The sequence below is a fragment of the Dermacentor albipictus genome, chromosome 8 (assembly GCF_038994185.2).
Source record: "Dermacentor albipictus isolate Rhodes 1998 colony chromosome 8, USDA_Dalb.pri_finalv2, whole genome shotgun sequence".
Lineage (NCBI taxonomy): Eukaryota > Metazoa > Arthropoda > Arachnida > Ixodida > Ixodidae > Dermacentor > Dermacentor albipictus.
The window spans coordinates 15,901,054-15,925,575 of NC_091828.1; the positions used below are offsets into that span (position 1 = coordinate 15,901,054).

The 24,522-nt window shown below is 46.9% G+C and overlaps 1 protein-coding gene across 7 annotated transcripts in view; it reads left to right on the forward strand.

Annotated features, from left to right (window-relative positions):
* The window catches only part of nudE (Nuclear distribution protein nudE), a 284,398-nt gene that overhangs the window by 95,691 nt on the left and 164,185 nt on the right, over positions 1-24,522 (forward strand). For all 7 annotated transcript variants that reach the window (XR_011507835.1, XR_011507836.1, XM_070523077.1 and 4 more), the window contains exon 6: positions 4,506-4,596. Coding sequence is in view for 5 of the 7 variants with exons in the window: in XM_070523077.1 (XP_070379178.1) it covers positions 4,506-4,596 (91 nt within the window). In the remaining 2 variants the exon portion in view is untranslated. The remainder of the gene's footprint in view (positions 1-4,505; positions 4,597-24,522) is intronic.

Consider the following 24,522-nt stretch of genomic DNA (forward strand, 5'->3'; position numbering starts at 1 on the left):
AAATTGCATTGCCAAAATTCATGGGACTTTGACTATGCTGAACACCACTTCAGCTACAATCTTATTGCCTCGTTTGTCACTACTCCTGAAGACATACCAAGTAGCTTATTATCCTATTTACTCGCATAATGATCGCACTCGCGTAATGATCGCATCCCTGAATTTTGTCGGCAAAATTCTATTTTTTTTTTTATTTCCCGTGTAATGATCGCACCCTGAACTTGCCGCAGTGATATGTCGTGTGCCAAGTCTAGCTATGATCGCGCTTACCATCTGTCGAATGCTATGCGAACGACTCTTAAAGACAAACCAAGCGGTCTGCACGCACCAAACATTCTTAAGCAGATGCCTCATTTGATTCCTTTCATCACTTTTCCACACTTCCATGACAAAAAAAAAAAGCTACAACCAAACTTGCCTTAATTATGTGTAGGCTTTATAATGGTTGTGGTCAACAACAACAACAAAAAAGGTGCCTTTCGATTCTCGTCTGCACTCGTGAACACACAACAAATCGTAAGCGGCAATAATAGTAGCCACGTTTACACTGATTGGTTAAAGTGTACCCTTGACATAAAACTGTTTACAGCGCAAACACATGCAACCACAAAGTAAGGGACAGGACACAAGCGCTGACTGTCAACTAACATTTATTAACGGAAGACGGGTGCCTTATATAAGGGGAAAGGCAGAAGCGAAAGGGGAAGGGAGTGATACAATCGGGGAAAATGATGATGCGCATCGATAAACGAACGTGCCAGCAATCAACGCATTCATGCGCGAAGAAACAAGAAAACGATAAAACTAGGCAAAGACTAACAAAAGACGAGGGATACTAAGATACAATGAAATCATAAAACAGCCGCTTCCAAAAAATGAAGCTCTGCCGCAAAAAGCGATACAGAAGGGGTGCTCACGCACTTGCTGCCATATTTGTGTATGTAGAACGTTTCCAAACTGACGCGCGCCGTCTCGTCGGCACTCTTGCCGAGAATCTTCGTCTCTCCCAAACGAGCCTCGCATCCTGTCCATCCAATTACATGCGCGACCAAATGTGCGTACTTGTCCTTTAAGTTGCTTAGATTTCGGGCATGTTCCCCCAAGCGTTCATTAATGCAGCAGCCGGTTTGGCCGACATAAGCCTTTCCACACTTCAAGGGAATGGCGTAGACCACTCCTGTGGAACACTTGATGAACGGCTTCTCATGTTTTAGCTGGCAACCTCTTTTTTTAGAGTTGCAGATGCGTGGGCACAACTGTGCCAGCTTGTTGGGTGCCGAAAAAACAACGGAGACACCATGCCTGTTGGCTACCTTCTTGAGACTGTGCGAAGTCTTGTGCAGGTACGGCACAACCAAAGGCTTGTCGGTCTTCCGACGGTCATCTTTTACTCGTGTTCCCAGTTTTAGCTTCTGAAGGAGGGTCTCAGACACCGCAATCAAGGCCGAATGGGGGAATCCCGCCGCCACAAGTCGGCTGGCCTGATTCTCAAACATGTCTGCATCAGGTGCGGGCACGACTTCTGAAGAGACGATTCCAAACAGTGCGACGCTATAGCTCTTTTTACAGTTTTGGAATGCGCTGAATCATATGGCAGCAAGTCCTTTTTTTGCGCGAGGGAAGTAGCCCCAGCAAACATGGTCTTCATCAAAGGTTAGTCTCAGGTCTAAAAACTGTAAGGCATTTGCGTCAGGTAGTTCGTGGGTAAAATTTAGCCCAAGTGCATGCTTGTCAAATGCGTTTAAAACTTCACCTACTGTAGAGAGGTAGGTGAAGGCCGTCTGCTTTTTTAAAAGCACTAAAAAGTCATCTACGTATCTAAAAACCTTTAAAACGAACCCCCCCAAAAAGACCTATCTAAAAATCTATCTACCTTTGCTAAAAAAATATCGCAAAGAATTGGAGCCACGCAGGACCCAATGCAAATACCGTTGCGCTGCAAAAAAGGCAGGTTGTCATAAACAATAAAAGTAGATTTGAGGTAAAACTGCAACAACGATATAAAATTATCTACTGACAAGCCTGTTGAGTTCCGGAATGACACTTCGCCGTTTGCTTCTACGCATTCTCTAACAGCCAACAAAAGCTGATCTTGAGGCACAGAATAAAACAGAATAAAAGATCAGCTTTTGTTGGCTGTTAGAGAATGCGTAGAAGCAAACGGCGAAGTGTCATTCCGGAACTCAACAGGCTTGTCAGTAGATAATTTTATATCGTTGTTGCAGTTTTACCTCAAATCTACTTTTGTTTATGACAACCTGCCTTTTTTGCAGCGCAACGGTATTTGCATTGGGTCCTGCGTGGCTCCAATTCTTTGCGATATTTTTTTAGCAAAGGTAGATAGATTTTTAGATAGGTCTTTTTTGGGGGGGTTCGTTTTAAAGGTTTTTAGATACGTAGATGACTTTTTAGTGCTTTTAAAAAAGCAGACGGCCTTCACCTACCTCTCTACAGTAGGTGAAGTTTTAAACGCATTTGACAAGCATGCACTTGGGCTAAATTTTACCCACGAACTACCTGACGCAAATGCCTTACAGTTTTTAGACCTGAGACTAACCTTTGATGAAGACCACGTTTGCTGGGGCTACTTCCCTCGCGCAAAAAAGGACTTGCTGCCATATGATTCAGCGCATTCCAAAACTGTAAAAAGAGCTATAGCGTCGCACTGTTTGGAATCGTCTCTTCAGAAGTCGTGCCCGCACCTGATGCAGACATGTTTTGAGAATCAGGCCAGCCGACTTGTGGCGGCGGGATTCCCCCATTCGGCCTTGATTGCGGTGTCTGAGACCCTCCTTCAGAAGCTAAAACTGGGAACACGAGTAAAAGATGACCGTCGGAAGACCGACAAGCCTTTGGTTGTGCCGTACCTGCACAAGACTTCGCACAGTCTTAAGAAGGTAGCCAACAGGCATGGTGTCTCCGTTGTTTTTTCGGCACCCAACAAGCTGGCACAGTTGTGCCCACGCATCTGCAACTCTAAAAAAAGAGGTTGCCAGCTAAAACATGAGAAGCCGTTCATCAAGTGTTCCACAGGAGTGGTCTACGCCATTCCCTTGAAGTGTGGAAAGGCTTATGTCGGCCAAACCGGCCGCTGCATTAATGAACGCTTGGGGGAACATGCCCGAAATCTAAGCAACTTAAAGGACAAGTACGCACATGTGGTCGCGCATGTAATTGGATGCACAGGATGCGAGGCTCGTTTGGGAGAGACGAAGATTCTCGGCAAGAGTGCCGACGAGACGGCGCGCGTCAGTTTGGAAACGTTCTACATACACAAATATGGCAGCAAGTGCGTGAGCACCCCTTCTGTATCGCTTTTTGCGGCAGAGCTTCATTTTTTGGAAGCGGCTGTTTTATGATTTCATTGTATCTTAGTATCCCTCGTCTTTTGTTAGTCTTTGCCTAGTTTTATCGTTTTCTTGTTTCTTCGCGCATGAATGCGTTGATTGCTGGCACGTTCGTTTATCGATGCGCATCATCATTTTCCCCGATTGTATCACTCCCTTCCCCTTTCGCTTCTGCCTTTCCCCTTATATAATGCACCCGTCTTCCGTTAATAAATGTTAGTTGACAGTCAGCGCTTGTGTCCTGTCCCTTACTTTGTGGTTGCATGTGTTTGCGCTGTAAACAGTTTTATGTCAAGTATGCACCAACTCGCCCAGAAAGAAGTTTTAATGAAGTGTACCCTATTCATACGCAGATGCTTGTAACACCGCTAAGATATTCACCCACCCTTAGTGGAAACATGCCGCTGTATTAGGATAGTAGTGAAGACAAATGCCGCAGTTTCCGCAGCATGCCCACCATGTGTTTCTATGTCACTGGCAGCTAAGCGCACCCATCTGTTTCTTTCCACTTAAAGTGGACATGGCTACGTTATATTGCCGCATACTTGCCGATATTAACGATACTATTCATTGCTGATACGGAAGCAACTGTTTCAATGCATGTAATGTACTCACGAGAAGAAAAAAATCACGTTCGCCACGTTCGGCTTGCTCCGCCGGCTGCCATTTTTGTTTTGGTGTCCCGCACTACATACAGTGGCAGCCGCCCATTTGTTGACCTGTTGTCATCCCACAGCAAACGTGGCATGAAAAAAAAAGTTTTTTTCTTCTTGCGGGAAATTTAACTCGCGTAATGATGGCACCCCTTAATTTGCGTCAATTTTATTGACAAAAAAGTGTGATCATTATGCGAGTAAGTACGGTAGTTAGCTATCAAAGCCACTTTTCAAGGCAAAGCACCATTTTGAGATTAACAGCTTATTTTGCCTTTTTACATTCTAATGGGGGATTCGCCACTGCAGGAGATTACTCAAATTTAGTATTAATGCGTTCAGGAACAATTAAAATGCAAAATGGGATGAAATTTTCAGAAACCGTCACTTAGCAACATTTTTCTTAAGGTTCAGTGTTCTGTGCAATAACGTGGCATACTAGTCCAATGAAAAAAATGTCTTTAATGCTGCTTCTTTTTGAGAACGCATTGTTTTTCTGATACAGGCTATTGAGCGCAACGCCTTCCTCGAGAGTGAGTTGGACGAGAAGGAGGCTATGAGCTTCATGGTGCAGCGGCTCAAAGACGAGGCACGAGGTGAGATGTGTGGTGTATTTTGACCGACAGGTGCCTAGGTATCATTTCTGCTTGGCTTGCTGATGGTGTTATCGAAATTTGGCAGACAACCCTGCACTCTGCTATGAGGTTATGAGGTTAAGTAATCAGTTTGCACATTAAAACCTAAAAAAATATGACTAAATTATGTTGAGAGAGTGCACGTTTCTTGCTACAACGAGTAATTTTTAAAAGTGGTCATTTAAGTCGTCGGTTAGGGGAGACACGGGTCTGGGAGGCCAAAAAAATTCTAAAAAATCGATTTTTTGAAGTATTTTTTTTCATAATAAGGCCTAAAGAAACTGTTCCTAAAATACTGTAGCAATGTAATGCGCATTAGTCGAGTTATTCGGTCTCAAAGTCAGTTTCATGGCCATTTTCGCTCGCGAAACCACCTCAAAAACGGTCATATTCAACGCCGCAACGCCCATCGCTACTAGATGCTTTTCAGTTGTAAAACTCCGCCTGGGAGCGGCGCGAGAACGTGACCCTCTGCCGTCTCCTCTCGCGAGGTGGCGCTGCCGCCACGGTTGGCCCGGTTGGCTACAGAAGCTTCCCAAGGCAGCAGCGCGCCGCCGACTCAATGCCAGTTTTTTCTTTTCTTTTGCTGCTTTTCGTGGCGCTAAGTATTCAAAGAATAGCATTTTTACATTGTGCACTCTGTAAAAAGCAGCTAATAGGTGAATGAAGAGGACAGTGAGGCTTTTCATTTGTGGCATGTTCTATGTACAGATGAAAAAAAATGATAGGACCGGTACAACGCCGGATTGATGAATCTAAGCATGATGCATCGATATTCACAAAAGACGCGCTTTCTTGGTTGCTACAGCTACCTTGTGACTGCTTTCTAGATGACAGTTTGTATCCCTGGAGTAAAAATGCATCCGCATAACAATGAAGAAATTCAGTACTTCGCACGTGAACGCGAACAAATGCTCTGCACAACCACGAAGAGAACGGCAGCACCCCTCTAGATCATCTAAAACCTTCCATAATATCTCTCCGCAAAGGCCTGCCTCATCCAGGGAAGCTGACACACTTTTGTTAGCAGTCTTCATAAAGCCCAGCATCTTTGGCGTCGGGTGCTTTAAGGAACCTTGCTTGAGACTTCTGCACTCAATTAAGTAACTGTCGCAGCCAACTGCTGGGATTTCAAAGCTTATGTCCGCTATGCATAGTTCACATGGTGCGCCCTTTCTGACTTTATGAATGACATATCCACACAGATAATAAACAGCATTGTCCCTTATGTTTCCTCGAGCATAAGTGTGCTCATTGCAAGCAAATTCTGGTGAGCTGCTTGGCTCCGGGCAACTTATCAAAGCCGCCTCAATGGCATTGCGAAAACTTTTTTTTTTTTTTTTTTACTGGCAGGCTTCTCTCATCTGCTTAAATGTGTCGATGATGCCGACGAGCACAGACAGGGCCTGACATACCTTCCACACTAGCTAGCACGTAGCGCTGTTTTAACAGGTGTATACAGGCTTAGAAGGCGGAATCTGCGGGAAGTTGATTACAGTAGGATGGGACTCATCACAATCGAAGGAACGCACTAGTCCAATCTATTGCTGAAAAAACATGAGTGAGGGAATTTCCTAGAAAACAGTGCAACGTGTATGCAGTCACAACAAATGTGAACAGTGTGCCTTACCTCCAGTGAATCTTGATAATTAACTGGCTGTCGAAACATAGAGCGCAACTGGACGCGGCAGATCATCGACAATGTCTAAAGTCGACATCAAAGTTACTCGCAGCGACTTTGTCGTTTGTTATGATGCAAAAAGCTTCAGGTTCTTTGAATTGCACTGTGTTCTGTCAAGTTTAGCTGTTCCGAAAAATCTTTGATGACCTGAAATGATTAGTGCAACAAGTTTATAGCCCTTGGGAAATGCGCACGAAGTTCAAAGCCGGTGGCCTGGTACACTGGTCGTAGAATGCTCGCAAGTTTTTAATAAAACACAAAAGAAAACAGGAGTGAAAACAGACAAAGTGATAGCTAGGAAGGGCGCGGCACCCTCCCTAGCTATCACTTCATCTCTTTCTCGTGGTTTTTCTTGTTTCATTGCCGTTTCATTGTTCCATTGCAGGCATGTTTGCTCACAAGGCGAGCAGAATTTTCCTGGCATACAAATCAGAAACACGAGCAAAACGTGGCACGCTGCTGCGCTCATCGGCGTCTCTGTCCGCCCGCACAAACGTTGCGCGCCGCCCGCCTTCGGGCCGATAGTGTCGCGCGCGCCACCCCGCGGGCGCGACAGAAAGGGGTCAGGTGCCGCGGCGGAGTTTGACGACTGAAACTAATCTAGTAACGTTGGCAACGCCCGAGAACCACGCCAAGTAGCGCGGCCATTTTGGTCTCATTTGAAAGACGCATTCTTCTATTGTCTGTTCCTAGCGGAAGAGCGCTTTCCGTCTGGCAACGGCACAGCTATCACGCATAAAAAAAAAAACTCATACTCGCACATTATTGGTGCGTTTCTATCACGTGGGGCAGTTCCTGATTCCCTATTGGATGCCAATGGATTCGTCTGCTAGACAGCGGCGCGCAGTCCGCCATCTTGCCAAGAGGCCTAAGCGACGGCTGTGCGATCGGTGCGATGGCAGGCGGTCATCGGAAGTTCCGGACGGTTCATGCGTTCGGGAAGAAGCGAAAACGGCGTCCGAGGGCACGCAGCATATCACCAGTGAGACATTCTGCCGCCGAGAACACGGAAGAAGCGGGCTGTGCCGGCGCTATCACGAACGCGACACCCGCGATCGCTGACGCGATAGCGGCGACCCAAGATCACACGCGAGCTGTGCGCGTCGACACTCCGTTGGCTTCTGCCGCTGAAAAAGTGGCCATCGAGTGTCGTGCGACTGATATACGGCAAGACCTTTCGTCGACGCCAGCCACACGACGCAAGCGGTCTTTTATTCGAGACTCTGAAGGAGCCGCGACGACTGGAACGCCGTTCACCGTCGTAAGCTTAGCGTTGGTGAATGAACTGCTTCAGTGCATGAATTGCCGTGTGTGTGGCGGGCCTGGCAGCATCTCCAAAGAAGACCGAGAATATGGCATCGCCGCGAAACTTGTGCTGACCTGTGATGAGTGCGGAGAACTGAAGACTGTATGGAGCTCGCCAAGAGCAGGGGGGGACGCGGCGCGCGGCCCTTTCGAAGTCAACGTGCTCGCGGTTCGCGCGGCAATGAGCACAGGGAACGGACAAACTGCGCTAAACGATATATTTTCCACTCTGAATATTTCGCGGAGAGGCATGCATACGAAGACCTACCAAGATTATGTTAAATTGAAGATGAACCCTGCCTCGCAGAAGGCTGCCGCGTTCGTTATTGACGACTGCGCGAGCACGGTGAAAACACTGTATGCCGATCTGGACTACGGAAATACTGGAAACATCGCTGTTTCCTTTGATGGGACTTGGTTGACCAGGGGCCACTCATCTCATATTTGTGTAGGGACAGTGATCGAGCTATTTACGGGATACGTGCTTGACTTCGTCGTCCTATCGAACTTCTGTTTGGGGTGCCAGCTAGGGCCGAAGGAGGACGATCCAAGGTATGCCGAGTGGCTAGCTGACCACAGATGCCAAAAGAACACCTCCAGTAAGCCAGGCCAAATGGAGGTGGAAGCGGCACAAATTTTATTTGGCCGCTCATTAGAAAGGCATGGGCTCCGCTACACAACCATGTTATGTGATGGAGACAGCCGGGCCTTCAATAGCCTGCAAGAGGCACAGGTGTATGGCTTTGTGCCAATAGAAAAAGAGGACTGTGTCAACCATGTGCATAAGCGCATGGGCACAGCTCTTCGAAACCTCCTGCAGAAACAAAGAGCTGACGGAAAGCCAAGCCTTGGCGGTAAAGGAAAACTCACGGGCGAGCTGGTCACGAAGCTCACTACATATTATGGATGGGCTTTGAAAACTCAAGGAAACATCGAAGCCATGCATAATGCTGTTTGGGCAACTCTTTATCACGTAGCATCTACTGATGCAAGCCCAAATCACTCGCATTGCCCAAGTGGTGAAGAATCTTGGTGCAAGTACAACAGGGCTGTTGCCAAGAAGGAGACTCCTCCAAAGCACCGCTACAACCTGCCGGAGCATGTTGTTGATGCCTTGCGGCCTGTGTATACGCGACTCTCTGACAAGAAATTGCTGAAGCGTTGTCAGCGAGGCAAAACCCAAAACCCGAACGAGAGCCTGCACTCTGTCATTTGGTCGCTCGTGTCAAAGAGCAAACATGCCTCCCTTTTCACTGTGGAAGCTGCTGTGGCCGAAGCAGTCGCAAGGTTTAATGCAGGCAAAGGGAGAGCAGATGCAGCGATACTAAATGAACTGCACCTGCAGCAGAATGCCGTAGCCTCTGAAAGATGTTCAGAAAAGGACAGTCGCCGACTAGTGGCATCCGATAAGAAGCATGCACATGCTGAAAACTTCAGGCGTGCAATGAAAAGAAAGCGCACCAAGGAAAATGATCATGACTACGTTCCTGGTGGCTTCTAGCATCGTCACCACACTGATTAATACCTTCTCCTATTGAATAAAAATGCTCACCATGTTCCTAAACTTCTTTTCTTGTTTTCTCAAAACATTTTTTATCACATCCTAGGCTATTGCCCACAGTATCTTTTGATGTAGCGGTTGGATTTTGATAATTCTTGCAGCATTTGAAAGCTTATACATTCATTAGTGCAATAAAACCAAGAAATTTTGATACTTTTATTTAGAACAATGATTTAATCAACAGTAAAATTACGCAATAGTTTCAGATTTCTGATGAGTATACTTGATAAGGCCATAACTTTTGAACCAATGAAGCTAAAAATAAAATTATGGTTTCCCTGCACTCCCTGGTCTCTATAGAGCGCTGTCATACCAAATTAATAGCAATCTTTTATGGGAAAGCTGTCAAAAGACTGGGCAGAATGTAAGTTTATGAAACAGTCAATATTTTGAAATGTGGGAGTGATAGCCCAAATCTAATTGCATATTTGTTTTCAGCTGTGAAAAATACATATTCTATAAAAATTTCAGCTGGAAATACTGAAAATTTAAAAAAAATATTTTCAAACCAGTGTCTCCCCTTAACATGCTGACGGCACGGCGCACTTTGCTCACAGTTCCGATAGTTCTCAGAGTTTCAATAATTTGCATAGAAGATTAAGAAGCGAAGTGATTACTGTGGGGGATGTTTGTGAATGGGAAGCTTTTTGGGCTTCTAGACAGACTGAAAGTGTTCCTACACAGAAGAAGACTAGCCATAGGGCCACACCTTACTTTCCGTTGAATCGTAAGTTTGGCTACAAACACGCAAGCCACAGACTAAATATCACTTATTTTTATGCCACGAGACCCAGAACTTTCGGAGAAATGTGAGCTTGCACATCACTGGGCTAAGAAAATGTTTCAACTGCATTAGTTGTGTGAGAGCGCCACTTCGAGGAGCATTTCATTGAATGTATTGTGGAGGTTAATTTCTAAGGTCCATCTGCGGCTAATGAGTAACACCGCTTCTTTTATCTTACGATGCTCCAGCTGAAGAAAACTCCTGCAGAAAGAATAAGCAAGACTACGACAGGATGCCAGTCGAAGTCACCAAAATAATCCTAAAGAATCAGCGAGCCAAATGTGAACACGCGCTTCAAGCAAAGAGGATGCGAATGAAAATGACACTTGTTGAGCAAGTGAAGAATGAGTATTTATACGCAAGCAAGAAAGTGAACCTGTTGCAAGACGGTCAACAAAATGATTCAGTGTGAGAAGCTTGAAAACGTTTTGGCAAGTACAGTGACAACTATCAACAGCCACACAGCAGAATAAAATTCATCTTCAAGTGTAGCGGCCGCAGTTCACAAGAATATGGCTGCTGCATGCACTGTTCCTCTTTCCAGCTGAGGCCTTCTGGAATGGTTCTTTGTGAGCAGCACAAACATGAACTTGCGAGCAGGTATTATCAAGCGACATAACCCTCCTGCACTTTCTTGTGACAAGCAAGAACTTGGCTCCTAATAAGAAAGCACCTTATGCTACGCTACATGTATTCGAGCGCTGTAACGCAGTCCTGCGTTTCATTTTGAGTTTATTTAGTTTATTAAGCTATAAATACAGTGAATGGGTTAGATATAATATACAGACGAGGGTCCCATAGTTTGGTGTAAAAGCTTGGAGTTGCTGGTTGATGCGTGTGACCAAATATTACCCTAATTACATTTAAATACAGTCATACCCGCTAAAACGATACTGGTTTTAACAATATATCAGTTATAACAATGTGAAGCTGCTGCACTGTCAACTTTGTATGTTTTCCATGGGGAAATAACCCGCTTACTACAATGCTCCGATGCCGCATTATTGGTTTTGACGATCAAGTCTGGCTGCTGGGTGTCTGTGCTGAAAGGTAGTGAAATGCGAAATCCTTGAAAAGAAAACGAAAAATTTGAGCCACTGCACGATGGCCCGCTGCCCCAACTGCCACCACGTGCTCATTTTCCAGCCTTCTCCGTGTGCCTCTCTCCCGTTGCTCTTCCACCTCTCGGAACACGAATGGGCTGGGCCCATGCCACCCTTAGAAACATGATGGACTGCACCAACTGCACTGCTCCAAGATTGCTCGCTGGCCCCGCATTCTGTGGAGTTCTGTCAACGGATTAAGCCACTCGTGCTCATCTTTGTTGCTTGCATTGAAGTTGTTTCTGGACACATGGTTTCTCAGCCTCATTTGACTTGCCACTGAAACGGAAGATGACTGATCCACCCGCTGATCATTGGCAGTGCACGACGTTGCCGGTGAAAAGAAAGTGCACTGCTGTAGATATGGAAATGAAGTGCTTCTAACCAATGAGGTGATAATCGCGAACATGCTTGCATTGGATAGTGACAGCGACGACGACAGTGATTACACGGTAGAGCAGGCTGCCTCAATGTTGTCCTTGCAAGAGGCCCGGCAGATGATTCAGTTCCTCTGGGGCTTCGTTCTCACGAGGAATCTTCTGCTCCACTATGGGGAGCACCTGGATGCCTTGGAGAAGTTTCACACCAGGCAAGCATGGCTGTCGGGCATAGAGTTTTCTCTTGCAAGCCAGTGAGATGTACACGGCGAGATGCTTGTGGCCATCTCGCCCCATTGTTTCTTCTGGATTTCTCAAGGTGACAGGCTGGTGACAAGGCCTTATCGCATTTTCTAAAAAGGCCCCTTTTGGGGCCACCAAAGTGATGTGCGAGCTCCGCCAAGGCATCGCTTGCCCCCCGTGACCTATCTTTGCAGTTTTTATAGCAGTGCCATTCTGAATGCGATGGGGAGTGGCAATGGCATCCCCACCAATATAATTTTCTCAGTACAGCTCTGCTGTCCCCCTATTTTGATTTTTTTCGTGCAACCTGGTCGTAACAATCATTGGTGATAACAATGGAATTTTCATAGCACTTGAATATTGGTATAAGTAGGTTTGACTGTACACGTGTACGACCATCAAGAGCACAAACTTATTTTGCATGCTACAAGCTGCTATTCGCATCATAGATCATAGTTGATCATAGATCATCGAAAAAGGTAAAAAATGTTTTTTTTTTTTAGAAAAACAAGTTTATTTCTATTGCAAAAAATTGTTCGTTTATATTGCAAATGTCTACAGCTCCGCACAAATTACCACACATCTTGTTTATAATAGCACCTATACAGGCAATGAAATAAAGCCAGGGAATAAAGCTGCACGTTTAGTTGTGTGAATATCAATACTTATTCGATTTTATTTTACCTTCTTTCAGAGCAAGTCATTTTCACTACACATTTTAGGGTATAACAATACACCCTGCATGAATTACGTTCCCGTACAGCACCTGCTGATTCGTAAAATGAATTTCAGCTCTAGCTCTCCTTTTAGAACAACTGATGAAGGACTATTTTGTTTGTCCATAATTTGTGCTGCTCTTCGTAGAGTCAATTTTAACGTGTTTACCGAACAAAACGGCGTTAAGAGCTGTATATTTTTGCTTCTCAAACTGGGAAACAAATAGCTGATGGACAAGGCAGCTAGATTACCTTTGCAAGTTACTGTGCTCCACTGCATTCAGAAATCTGTAACTGTTTATGGTATCGCTGTGAAGACCGCTTCTTGTTTATATACAGTGATAAATATGCCACATTTCCGCTGTAATACGGCTGCAACAGTGCACGACATGCACCGCTTGTGACAGGCCTCCGATTGCAACGCAGTATTTGTCGTAACTATGTGGAGAAGCGCTGAACTACGCTTCACACCCGGCAGGTGGCACACCTAACCCGTCTAGCCACTGTACTGCTTGTCTGATGCAGCAGCTGAAAACTACTGGTCAGTGCGCTGGCCCACTGGCTGTGCTGCTGAGTGTGGCAGTCGTACCAGCCACTGGTGATACTACATGCTGCCCCTTGGTTGAGGGTCATGTACTGCCAAGCATGGCTTGCAATTGTGGACAAGCAGGGTGGAATGGACGTCTCAACTACTTTGTTTTACTGAAAGGCATGGTAACTTATACACCTCTTACAAGCACCACCTGGTAGTGAACTGGAAATAAACAAAAAATTACCACACAGCCTCACCGAAAACATGTAAGCAAACAGCTTACTGATAGGAAATATTGTTAAATCTTGCAACATGGGGTGCACATGTGCACATATTTCTTTTCGGTCAAATGACGGGTAAATTTGTGCAGCATGTGCCGCTGTATTGATTGAATAACATTTTCTATCGGTCACTTGCTTGCTTGCATGATTTTGTTGAGTCTGTTTGATATCTTTTTGCATTTGTTTTTCCCCACAAGGTGGGGCTTGTAAGATGTAGCACAGTAAAATCTCGTTAATTCGAATTCTTAGGGGATGCTATGGAAATTCGAATTATACAAAATTTGAATTAATCGGTAAAAAAAAAAATCGCTCAGTTAAGATGCATATATAGCCTGACGTAGCATCAGCGCGCACACACGCTATGTCACGTTGGTGAGAACAACAACGTCTATAGTTTGACGCACTGGCATAGCCAACGTAACCAGACGCAGCCAACACGGTGTGATATGCCTAATGTCGAGATGGCTGTTGCTCCATCCGTGTGTTCGTTGCAATGACTGTGCCATCCCACCATGCATGGCATGGAGAGAAAAGGTGTCCAGGCCGCTTTGCTGACGGTCGCAGACAGCTGTTCGAAGCAGTGCATGAGTTGAGTATCGTTCTGTGCATGCTCCGAAGGGAGCAGCTGACGGTGCGCACGTCGAAGTGTAGAGGGGAGGGCATCTCAGCAGGCGTGACGGGCTGCAAGTGAGGCATGCCGAAAATGCTGACGTCTCGGTGGCGCAAAGGCACCGCCGAGAGAAAAGTGGTTCATGTTGAGAAAGGAAAGGTTAGTGCTACCTTCCGCAGCCCTTGAGGGAGCATGGCTCAGAGCCAGTAGGGAGAGGAAAGCTGGAGAAAAACAGGTAGGAAAGGGCAAGCGCCGCTGATGCTCGTCGCAGGAACAGGGGCTGTGCTTAAATATGCACTCACGAAATGCGTAACCTGATGCATAACCAGGCAACCCTACAAAATTACTTACAAATAATCGCAAACTGGTGTTCAGATTGGTTGATTGAACTTAACATCACCAAGTGCAAGTTAATGCACATCTCACGTAAGAGTTCCAATGTTACCTATCTTTGTGCACTAAAGTCATCCATAATATCCAAGGTTGAGTAATATATGAGTACTTAGAGGAGTCCAAATCAGCAGGAAACATGGGATGAGCACATCACTCAACTTGCCGTTGATGCATCAAAAATAATGGGTTTCATTAAATAATTGCTTTCCTTGCCTCCATCATCGATTCGTGAACCTTCCTTACGTACCAAACTTGAGTATGCATCTGCAATTTGGTCACCTCATCAAACTTAATGAATAGCATAGAATCCATCCAGAATCACGCAGCATGTTTTATTGTGCAGTTTTTTTGTAGCGCAAAAAGCAAGAGGACGTAGAAGAGAAAACAGACACACACTGGCACTAACTTCCAACAATTTATTTCCCAGATGGACGCTACTTTTATACCCTCACTTTTTTCTCTCGCTTTCTTTTTTTTTAATGCGTGTGCCTACTAACAACGAAACAGAGCAAATGATAGTACAACTCACTTGCAGTCTAGGCAAAAACTATCATGTTTAATGCATGCACAGGAATTCCAACTCTTTCTTTCATAGGGACATGGATTATTGGCTAACACAAGCATCGCCAAACTCTTCAATGCGAGCACTTTCAATGAAGAGACAAGTTAATTTGCATTTGCTTCTCCCGATAGCAACTGTATCTTCAGGTCGCAGAAGGCACCCGCACTTATGACAGTGAATTGTGAGGAAGCCATCGGGCGAAGGCTTGTTAACTTTATTGGAGTGCTCCCTGTTATATTCAGTTTCGTTATTCATTTCAGTTCTTTATTCCCCAGGGCGCGCTCTGTTCTTCATTATATATATTGGTTGTATATGTTAAATAAACGGCTTTTTACTTTGGCACGGCTGGAGTCTGACTTCCACCTTCGGTCAATACCACATTGGCGATGAGGATGTCGTGAACGTACCGCCAGCCCCGCTGCGCCGTCCGTATCCGCCCACCATGAGCTTCACTGGGCTTGCTCCGCCACCGTTTTTCCTTCCAACCCCCAGCCGTCCCTCATTGCCATGGGAGCAGTGGGAGCAGATGTTCAACGTGTACTTGCTGGCATCCGGAGCCGCCGCATTCAAGCCGGAGCAACGCAAGGCTATTCTTTTGCATTGTTTGGAGGCGGAGGGCCAGCGTATTTATCAGACGCTACATGCAGGGACCAGCGCCGCAGCACCCGCCGCGCCAAGTGCCGCAACACTTGCCGATGACAAGTCTGTCGTCGCCCCTCCTGACGAATACGACTCTGCACTCGCCGCATTACGGCACCAGTTTTCGACATCGCGCAACGTTATCATCGAGCGTCATCGCTTCCACCGCCGCAGCCGACACACAGGCGAGTCCGTTCATGACTTTGTTGCCGCTCTGCGGGAGCTAGCGTCACATTGTTTGTTTGCCTCGCAAGATGATGCTCTGCGGGACCAGTTCGTTGCTGGCGTAGCTTCCACTTGCTTACGTGAGTGGTTACTGCTCGAGGGTTCCACACTTTCATTCGAGAATTCTGTTCGAATCGCACTTCAGTTTGGGCAGGCAGCTGAAGAGCTAAAGGAGCTTTCTGCTTCGGTCAAAGCAATTTCATTGCAGCAGCATCGAAAACCAACGTCGCATTCTTCGAAAAAAAGGAATTCACAACCGGCAGCCACCTTGGAGCAGAGTTTAACAAGGAGCGCGGGCGGCTCACGTGCGCCGCAGCGGAACCGCCCCCCTCAGCGGAACCGAGAACAGAGTAGCCGCTCCGGCTCGCCACATTGTTTCCGATGCGGGTCGCGGGACCACATCGCGTCAGTGCCGCAGTGGCCTGCGCATGGCAAGACTTGTTCGTTTTGCAGTCGCAAGGGCCACTTTCAAAGGGTATGCAACCGCAAGCTAACCCAAATGCAAGGCTGAGTCCGTGAAGTTGAATTTCATGAAGATGTTTCGTCATCCAGCAGTGCTGAGGAAGTTTTGACTGTGCAACATTCCGTGCGTAGCAGAATTCATATTCAAGTGCAAGTCGCGAATGTCACTTTGACATTCCTCGTTGATTCAGGGTTGTCTGTTTCAATCCTGTCAGAGCAAGGATTCAGTCGATATTTTCAGAGCGTTCCGCTCCTGCCTGCTCCGCATGTTAGTCTGTTTGAATACTTTTAACGGCCGATTCCAGTGCTAGGTTGCTTCCAGACAGACGTTCGGTTTAAAGGCCGCACAGCTTCGCTACGTTTTTATGTTGTTCACCGAGGAACTTGTCTGATCGGTCTTGACGGCATTAAAGCCTTGGATCTTCGCATTGAGGGTTCTGCTCTCAAGTGCTTATACACGTCCATTGCTCCGCAGCCGACTGTTGTTGACCTGCTGTCCTGTTCTATTTCCGCACCGTCAAGCACGCAGCCCCGTAACAAAGCTCTTCTGCCAGCCTTAGCACATGAGTTCAGTTCACTTTTCAGTCCCGAGTTGGGTCTTGCTAAGGGGTTCACACATCGCATCAAGACACGGCAAGGCGTGCAGCCTGTAACTTCGAAGCTTCGCCATCTGCCATATTCTCTCCGGTCACCAGTATCAAATGAGCTTCAGAGGCTGCTGAGCCTCGACATTATCGAGCGGATCGATGCTTCTGAATGGGTGTCCCCCATTGTTGTTGTTAACAAGAAAGACAGTAGCATCAGGATATGCGTAGACCTTCGAGAGCCGAACAAAGCTATTGTTCCAGAGATTTTCCCATTGCCCCATACAGAGGAGCTGCTTCACGCTTTGGTAGGCGCTACACACTTCTCCAAACTTGACTTGGCTTCCGCTTACCATCAGGTTCTCTTGCACCCTGACAGCAGGGATCTGACAGCTTTCATCACTCATGATGACCTTTTCCGTTTTAAAAGAGTTTGCTTTGGGATGGTTTCTGCCCCAGCGGCATTTCAGAAAATGATGGCGACAATCCTTGACCGCTGCCCTGGCGTGTTGTTCTACATTGATGATGTCATCATTTTTGGCAAGACCGCAGAAGAGCACCTTTCAAACTTGAAGACCGTGCTGCAAAAGATCAATAACGCAGGTCTGAAACTGAACAACAAATGCCTTTTCGACGTTCCAGAACTTGCGTTTCTAGGGCACAAGGTCACTGCACGTGGTATCTCGCCACTTCCAGAGAAAGTAGACTCCATAGTTAACACACCAGTGCTAACTGATGTGGCCACCCTTCGTTCGTTCCTGGGCCTCGTAGAATACTACTCCAAGTTTGTTCCGCACTTGGCACAAGTGGTTGAGCCTATGAGAGTATTACTTCGCAAAAATGAGCCATTCATCTGGCCTGCCAAAGCAGACAGCAGTTTCCGGAGGGTCAAGGAAATGCTTTCGTCGAGTACAGTCCTCCAGATGTTCGATCCGTCATTGCCAGTCATTGTGTCGACCAACGCGTCCGACTGTGGGCTGGGAGCAGTCCTGCAGCAACAAAGTGGCCACGAGCTCCGCACAGTCGTTTTCGCATCTCTTTCACTGTCGCCTGCAGAGAGAAAATATTCAGTCAGGGAATGAGAAGCTCTTGCGTACATTTGGGCGTGTGAGCGATGGCACACGTACCTGTGAGGTCGCCATTTCACAATTCGAACAGACCACCAGGCACTGGTGTGCTTGCTGTCGTCACAAGGACATGGAACACGCCCACTCCGAATCGCACGCTGAAGTGCACGACTGCTTTGCTACAATTTCACTGTTGAATACCGCAAAGGGTCCACAAACACTGTAGCAGATGCACTTTCTCGGCTACCAGCACCTACCTCGGAGGCAGAGATTGCTAAGGAGGAAGAAATTGTCTCGTTCATTGAGCCAGCCTGCGTGACTAAGGAGAAGTTCAGGCAGGCCGCCCTCAACGACAGTTGCCTGGAAACCGTCAAGTCATTTGTGCTGAGTTCCTGGCCGCCAAGGGAGTCCAGACCAGAAGAGGCGAAACCATTCTGTGCGATTCGGGAAGAACTTTCTGTTGTCGATAACCTGCTTCTGCGTGGAGAGCGCCTCATTGTTCTGTCCTCCCTCACGGCTCGGATCATCGGCATCGCGCACGAGACACATCCGGGTAACACGCACGCGAAAGCGCGACTGCGTGAGCGGTTCTGGTGGCCACGAATGGATAAGCAAGTGGAAGTGGCAGTAAAAAACTGCCATATCTGTCATGAGGCAGATAAGTCCGTCAAAACATCACCAGCACCGTTGCAACCTGTTGAATGGCCTGAGCAACTATGGCAAAAGCTTGGCCTAGACATTGTTGGTCCTCTGGAGCATGCAGCTTACAACAGCAGATTTGCTGTAACGCTTGTTGACTACCATTCTAAATGGCCAGAGGTGTATTTTTGCAGCGAAGTGTCCACGAGCACCGTGAAAGACTTTTTAAGAAGTGTTTTTGCCCGTGAAGGCTACCCGAAAGAGATTGTTTGTGACAATGGACCTCAGTTCACTTCACGTGAGTTCATAACTTTCCTGCAAAACAGAGGCATCAGTCTTTCACATTCTTTGGTATACTACCCCCAAGCCAATGCGCAAATAGAATGTTTTAATCGCACATTGAAGAATTTCATTCAAGTTTCAACCCTCGAAAATCGACCACTCCGGCAAGCTGTCACAGAATACCTTGCCATTTACCACTGCACTCCGCACGCCACCACCGGGGTCGCCCCAGCAGTCCTGCTGCATGGTAGAATGCCCCGAACCAGGCTGGATTTCGTGGGTTTCTCCGCACCAGCATTTGCTGAAGACCCAGCCAAGGAGTTGGCGCGACTTCGTCGAAAGGTCAGGCGTCAGCAGCAAAGCAGCAAGCACTGCACGGACAAAAGGAGAGCCGCCAAGAAGACGAAGATAGCCGTAGGCGATTTTGTCCGTGTCAAAAAACCGTCCGTTCGGTTCAAGGGAGACTGCGCCTTTTCTTCACCAACTGAGGTGATCAAGAGGAGGGGACTAGCCTCTTTCCGACCTGAAGACCGCCGTACGTGGAATGCCTCCAAGCTTTCCAGGGTTCCGGAGAGGGGCACCTGAGAACCAGGCCCACCTGCCACGCCGCAGCTGCGGTCTCCTGATGAGCTGCAGCCCCCCTTGTCACAGCTTCCCGATGCGCTGCAACCTGCCACCCCGCAGCCGCGGTCTCCTGAGGCGCTGCAACCTGCCACGCCGCAGCCGCTGTCTCCTGATGTGCTGCAGCCTGCCGTGCTACAGCCTCCTTCTCCCAGGACGCAGGCACTGTCTCCTGGCATACCGCAGCAGCAGTCAACGAGCCCGTCGCCAGTGCGACGTCCAACGCGGCCGACCCGAGAGCACTGGCCACCGGCCTGGCTCCAAGACTATCATACCAATTAGTTGGCGGTCTGACGTTGTGTAAATAGGTTGTAAATATGTGTAAATAAGTACAGTGTGCGTGCTTTGGGGTTTTCCTTACTAATACTTGCTAACAATTAACCACTAAAAATAAGGGAGGGAGTATGTTATATTCAGTTTCGTTATTCATTTCAGTTCTTTATTCCCCAGGGGGCGCTTCTGTTCTTCATTATATATATTGGCTGTATATGTTCAATAAACTGCCTTTTACTTCGGGACGGCTGGAGTCTGACTTCCACCTTCGGTCAATACAGTACCACACTCCCTAAGCCTATCATTAATGCATCTGCCAGTTTGTCCGATATGTTTCCACAGGGCAATAAGATTAAGTAAATAACACAGGTCCTACAGTTAGCACACCCTTTTCTGTGCTGCCTTTTGCATGCATCCTTTGTTTTACTATGTGGTCTTGTTTTTGCACACAAGCTGACAAGCTTGTTTGGAGCAGTGAATACTGTCAACCTTTCCACATAGTCCTATCTCCTTCAGATTATGCGATAAGCGGTGGATGTAAGGAATTATGGTGATCTTTTTTTTAGCAGACTCTGCATTGGTTGACGTCGAGAAATCACCCTCTCCTGACTGCGTTTCTCTGAGCAGTGCTTCAGTGATTGACATGATTGCTTGGAAAAGCAGCCTCACTCAACCGCACTACCTGTGGAAAACTGGAAAAAATTTAATGAGTGCACGACTTCCTTAGTGCATTGTTCAAACACATTATTGCTGTGCCCCTTTTGAAAGCTTGGAATGGGCAGAACTGTACGATAAAAGATGCTGTAACACCAGCAGATGTGATCATCAGACAACACAAATTGCAGATCGAGAAAGTGGATGCTCCTATCTATTTGCATTTCGAAGATCACATCAAGGGGACCAAGACATTCTAAAATTATGCTTGTAACACCTTCACATTCTTTTTAAAAACAATGAGGAGGGCAGTCAAGAAACAAAAGGAAACCAACATTTTGGAATGTTCTGCAGACTGAGGTTCCCTTGAGCCTCTATGCCAAGACTGCCTACTTTTGCAAGACCCGCCGTGGTTGCTCAGTGGCTATGGTGTTAGGCTGCTGAGCACGAGGTCGCGGGATCGAATCCCGGCCCCGGCGGCCGCATTTCGATGGGGGCGAAATGCGAAAACACCCGTGTGCTTAGATTTAGGTGCACGTTAAAGAACCCCAGGTGGTCGAAATTTCCGGAGTCCCCCACTACGGCGTGCCTCATAATCAGAAAGTGGTTTTGGCACGTAAAACCGCATAATTAAAAAAAAATTACTTTTGCAAGATACAGGTTGCTGAGGACCGGCACCAAACTAGACAGGATACTGCAATGGTTGGGGTCGGGCATGAAATAGATGGTAGCTGGCCCATGCCGTTGTCCAACTTATCCCCGCTAAGGACGTTGTTGAAGGGAGACACTTGTTCTCATCGAGAACGAGTAATATGGGATTTATTTTTAGTATCTACATGAGAACGTTACAGTTCATCAATCTAGCATGACTGAAAGAGAATGCACACTCAGCAGCCGCGCCACATCTGCTTATAAACACTCGGTCCTTCCTAGATCCCTAGGTGAGGGAAAAACGGCCGTTCAACTTGCTACCAATTCAGCACGTCCAAAGTCATCGTAGCCGACCCGCCTTTGAGGAGTAGGGTTTACACACTCACCTCCACACAGGTTTCACTGACCACACCAAGTTGAGAGGGTTTTCGCAGGCACAGGTCTTTTGCAGGCCCTGAGCCCTCTTGGTCCCGGAGTTAACCCCACAGACAGTGGCCGCCACGTCTGTCCATTGACTGACCACTTCTGGGACCCATGAGACCACACCGCAAAACACCTTCCAGGAGTTCCACCGCTTCAAACAAACCGGGACGGTGACGGCAAATCTACCAACAATACATGGTCCGTCGACTGTGTGTCGACATCCTGGCACCTCTTGCTTGGGGACGTGGCGTATTTTCGTCCTTACATAGCGAGTCGCCGCAGCAGACATGCCAGCGCCAATGGGTTGTTGACGAGGCGCATTCTTGTTTGCATGAAGCGAGTCAGCGCAGCGGGCTGGGCGCGTTCCAAGGTCTGGTTCTCCAAATATCACCACCCCCACAGCTGCGGCTGGCTGGGAAAATTTTGTAGGTCGGTACCCTTGCAGGCCGTTCGTAGCAATACATATGCCTTGCTTCTGTAGAAATGGAACATTATTCCACTGGATAAACGCTGAGGTCAGATATTACTTGAGTAATGCTTAAAGACTCTGAACAGAAGTTGCGGCTTCATTGCAAAACTGCACTGCACCAAATTTGTCTATACTTTCTTCAACGCAGGAAAAAAGGTGAGATTGAGGAATAGAGTAATAACAGGTCTTTTATCTTAAAACTTATTGTACGCAAACAAACAGGGACGAAGAATAGAAGAAACACAAGGACACGCGCTTTCTAACAACTGGTTTTATTTCTGAAGAACCACCTGCTTAAACACCCACAGATCTGCGCGATCTAGTCAACAGAGCACGCCTATAGCGCATATAATACAGACGGATCTGCGCGATCAAGTCAAGAGAGCACGTCTATAGTACATATACCACTTGTGATAAAAAACAAAAACGTGGACCAAAGCCACCCGGTCAGCGTAAAAACAGCAAGGTGCAAGAAACAACCACTTACAATAAAATGCGTTAAAGATGTGATGATAGAAGTGAATTTTCTTTATCCAACAATGAAGCCGATGGATGGCTGATGCATTTTTCTTTTTGTTTTTCAATCCAGTGTGCTTCCACAATTTCCCTCGCGGTTTGATTCCTATTCCTATACAAAATGTTGGTGTTACTAAGACGGGGGGAGCAATCATGTTCTTGGCTATGCATTGCCAAATGCGTGCTAGGGCGACCTTTGAGACTAGACAAGTGTTCCCTTAACCTCGTGTTGGTGCATCTCGCAGTCTGCCCTACGTACACATGACCACACGTCATAGGGATCTGATAAACAAAGTTCATCGCGCAATCAACAAATTGGTTCTTGCGCAGATGTTTAACACTACATTCTTTTTTTACATCATCCTTTCTTTCGAACTTATTTTTAACCTTAGAGCACACACTAGCTATTTTGTTTTTCGCCGAAAATACCACTTTTACTGCGTAACTACCAGCCACCTTTTTAAGTCTGTGTGAAAGGCCGTGTACATACGGAATCACTGAAATCTTGGAAGCTACATCCTTCTGCCTTTGATTCTTTTTGCATTGTCCTTTATCCCGTTTAAGTTTTTTCATTAGTCTAGCGCACGATGCCAGCATCACAGCGAGCGGGTACCCAGCCTTCTCAACCTATCAACTTGCTCAAAAAATGCAATCTTTACAGTGTGGTGACATGAATTCAATAACGCTGACTGGAAACACGAAATGACTGTGCCATTCTTCACAAGCCTGGAATGATTTGAGGCATAATTCATTAGCGGTTTTCCAGCTCGGGGTGAAAATGACCAACATACATGCTCTGGTAGGAATTCTAACTTGACATGAAGAAATTGTAGCTTGTTATCTACCGGTGCTTCAAAAGTAAACGTTAAGCCCTTGCCCAGAGAATTGAAGGCTTCTACAACCCTATTCCTGAAAGCACCCAAGGGTGCTTTCAGCCTAAAATCAGCCTAAAATCAAGTAGTCATCGACATATCTGTATACCTTACTTACTACACCTTCTAAATCTTTGGCCAACCCTCAGTCTATGCTTCCCAAAAAATGCTACTTAGGATAGGAGCTACCTTTGACCCGATGCACACACCCTTTGCCTGTATATACGTTGCACCACAGAATCCTACATGTGTATTCACTAAATAAAAATGCAGAAGTTCAAGAAAGGATTCAACGGCTATGCCGCACGTGTTGCGGAATGACGCCTCGTCATTCTCATTAATTATACAATCTTTAACACCCTGGCGGTTATATTGTCGGGTGCACATCTCAGAGTTTTCTCGATCATCGATGCCTCCACAGAAAACTCAGCCACAGTCTTCGGTGGGTTACGAATAAGTCCGGCGAAAAGTTCTTGCTTGACGCCACCGCATCCGGAAGCGGACTTTTTTCTCCTCCGACATTTCCGGGTCGGCGTGCCGGAATAGACGGGCCATCTCCTTCGTGAAGATCACGATCGTCTCATTTAGCAGCTGCGCTCTGGTTTCTAGTAGAGCTTGGGCTAGCTCTTCTTGCACCACACTTGCGAATGTTTGTAAGAAGCCGCTTCGGAACAGGTCCCACGTCGTTAAGGTGGCTTCTCGATTCTCGAACCAGGTCCTGGCAGCGTCTTCCAATGCGAAGAAGACATGTCGCAGTTTGTTGTCGCTAGTCCAGCGGTTAAATGCAGCGACCCTCTCATACATCTCGAGCCAGATTTCCGGGTCCTCGAATGTTGATCCAGGGTGTCTACCAACCGGGAAAACCAGGAAAACCGGGAGTTCTCAGGGAAATTGAACAGTCTGGAAAAACTCGGGGAATTTATGCTTCTGTCAGGGAAAATTAGCTGTAACTTTATTGAAAGGGAACGAAACTCGTGTTAATGCTGGCTCCAGTAACAGAGGAATCGCAATGAATCGTCATTGACGCCGTGTCATCGGCACGATGTATTGTCAGAGTAGTTAACGACCAATTTTCCAGACGCTTTTTCGGACATGCCCGATAATTTGCACGGCTTTGCGGCACCACCACGTACTCCATATAGTAAATGTATATTGCCCTGACTGCAGGTCTGAAATGGCATTATTCAAAGCCGCCACCGCCGCCATTTTGATTATCTCGCCGCCTCGAACTGGCACTATCGCACGCAGATCCGCCGGCAGCCGTAGCCACCACCACGGCAACGTTAAGCCTAGCTGCTTCTACGTTCGCTGTTAAGCTTCTTGCTGTGCGGTGCGGTGTTTTTCATTGAAAGAATTCGCCGC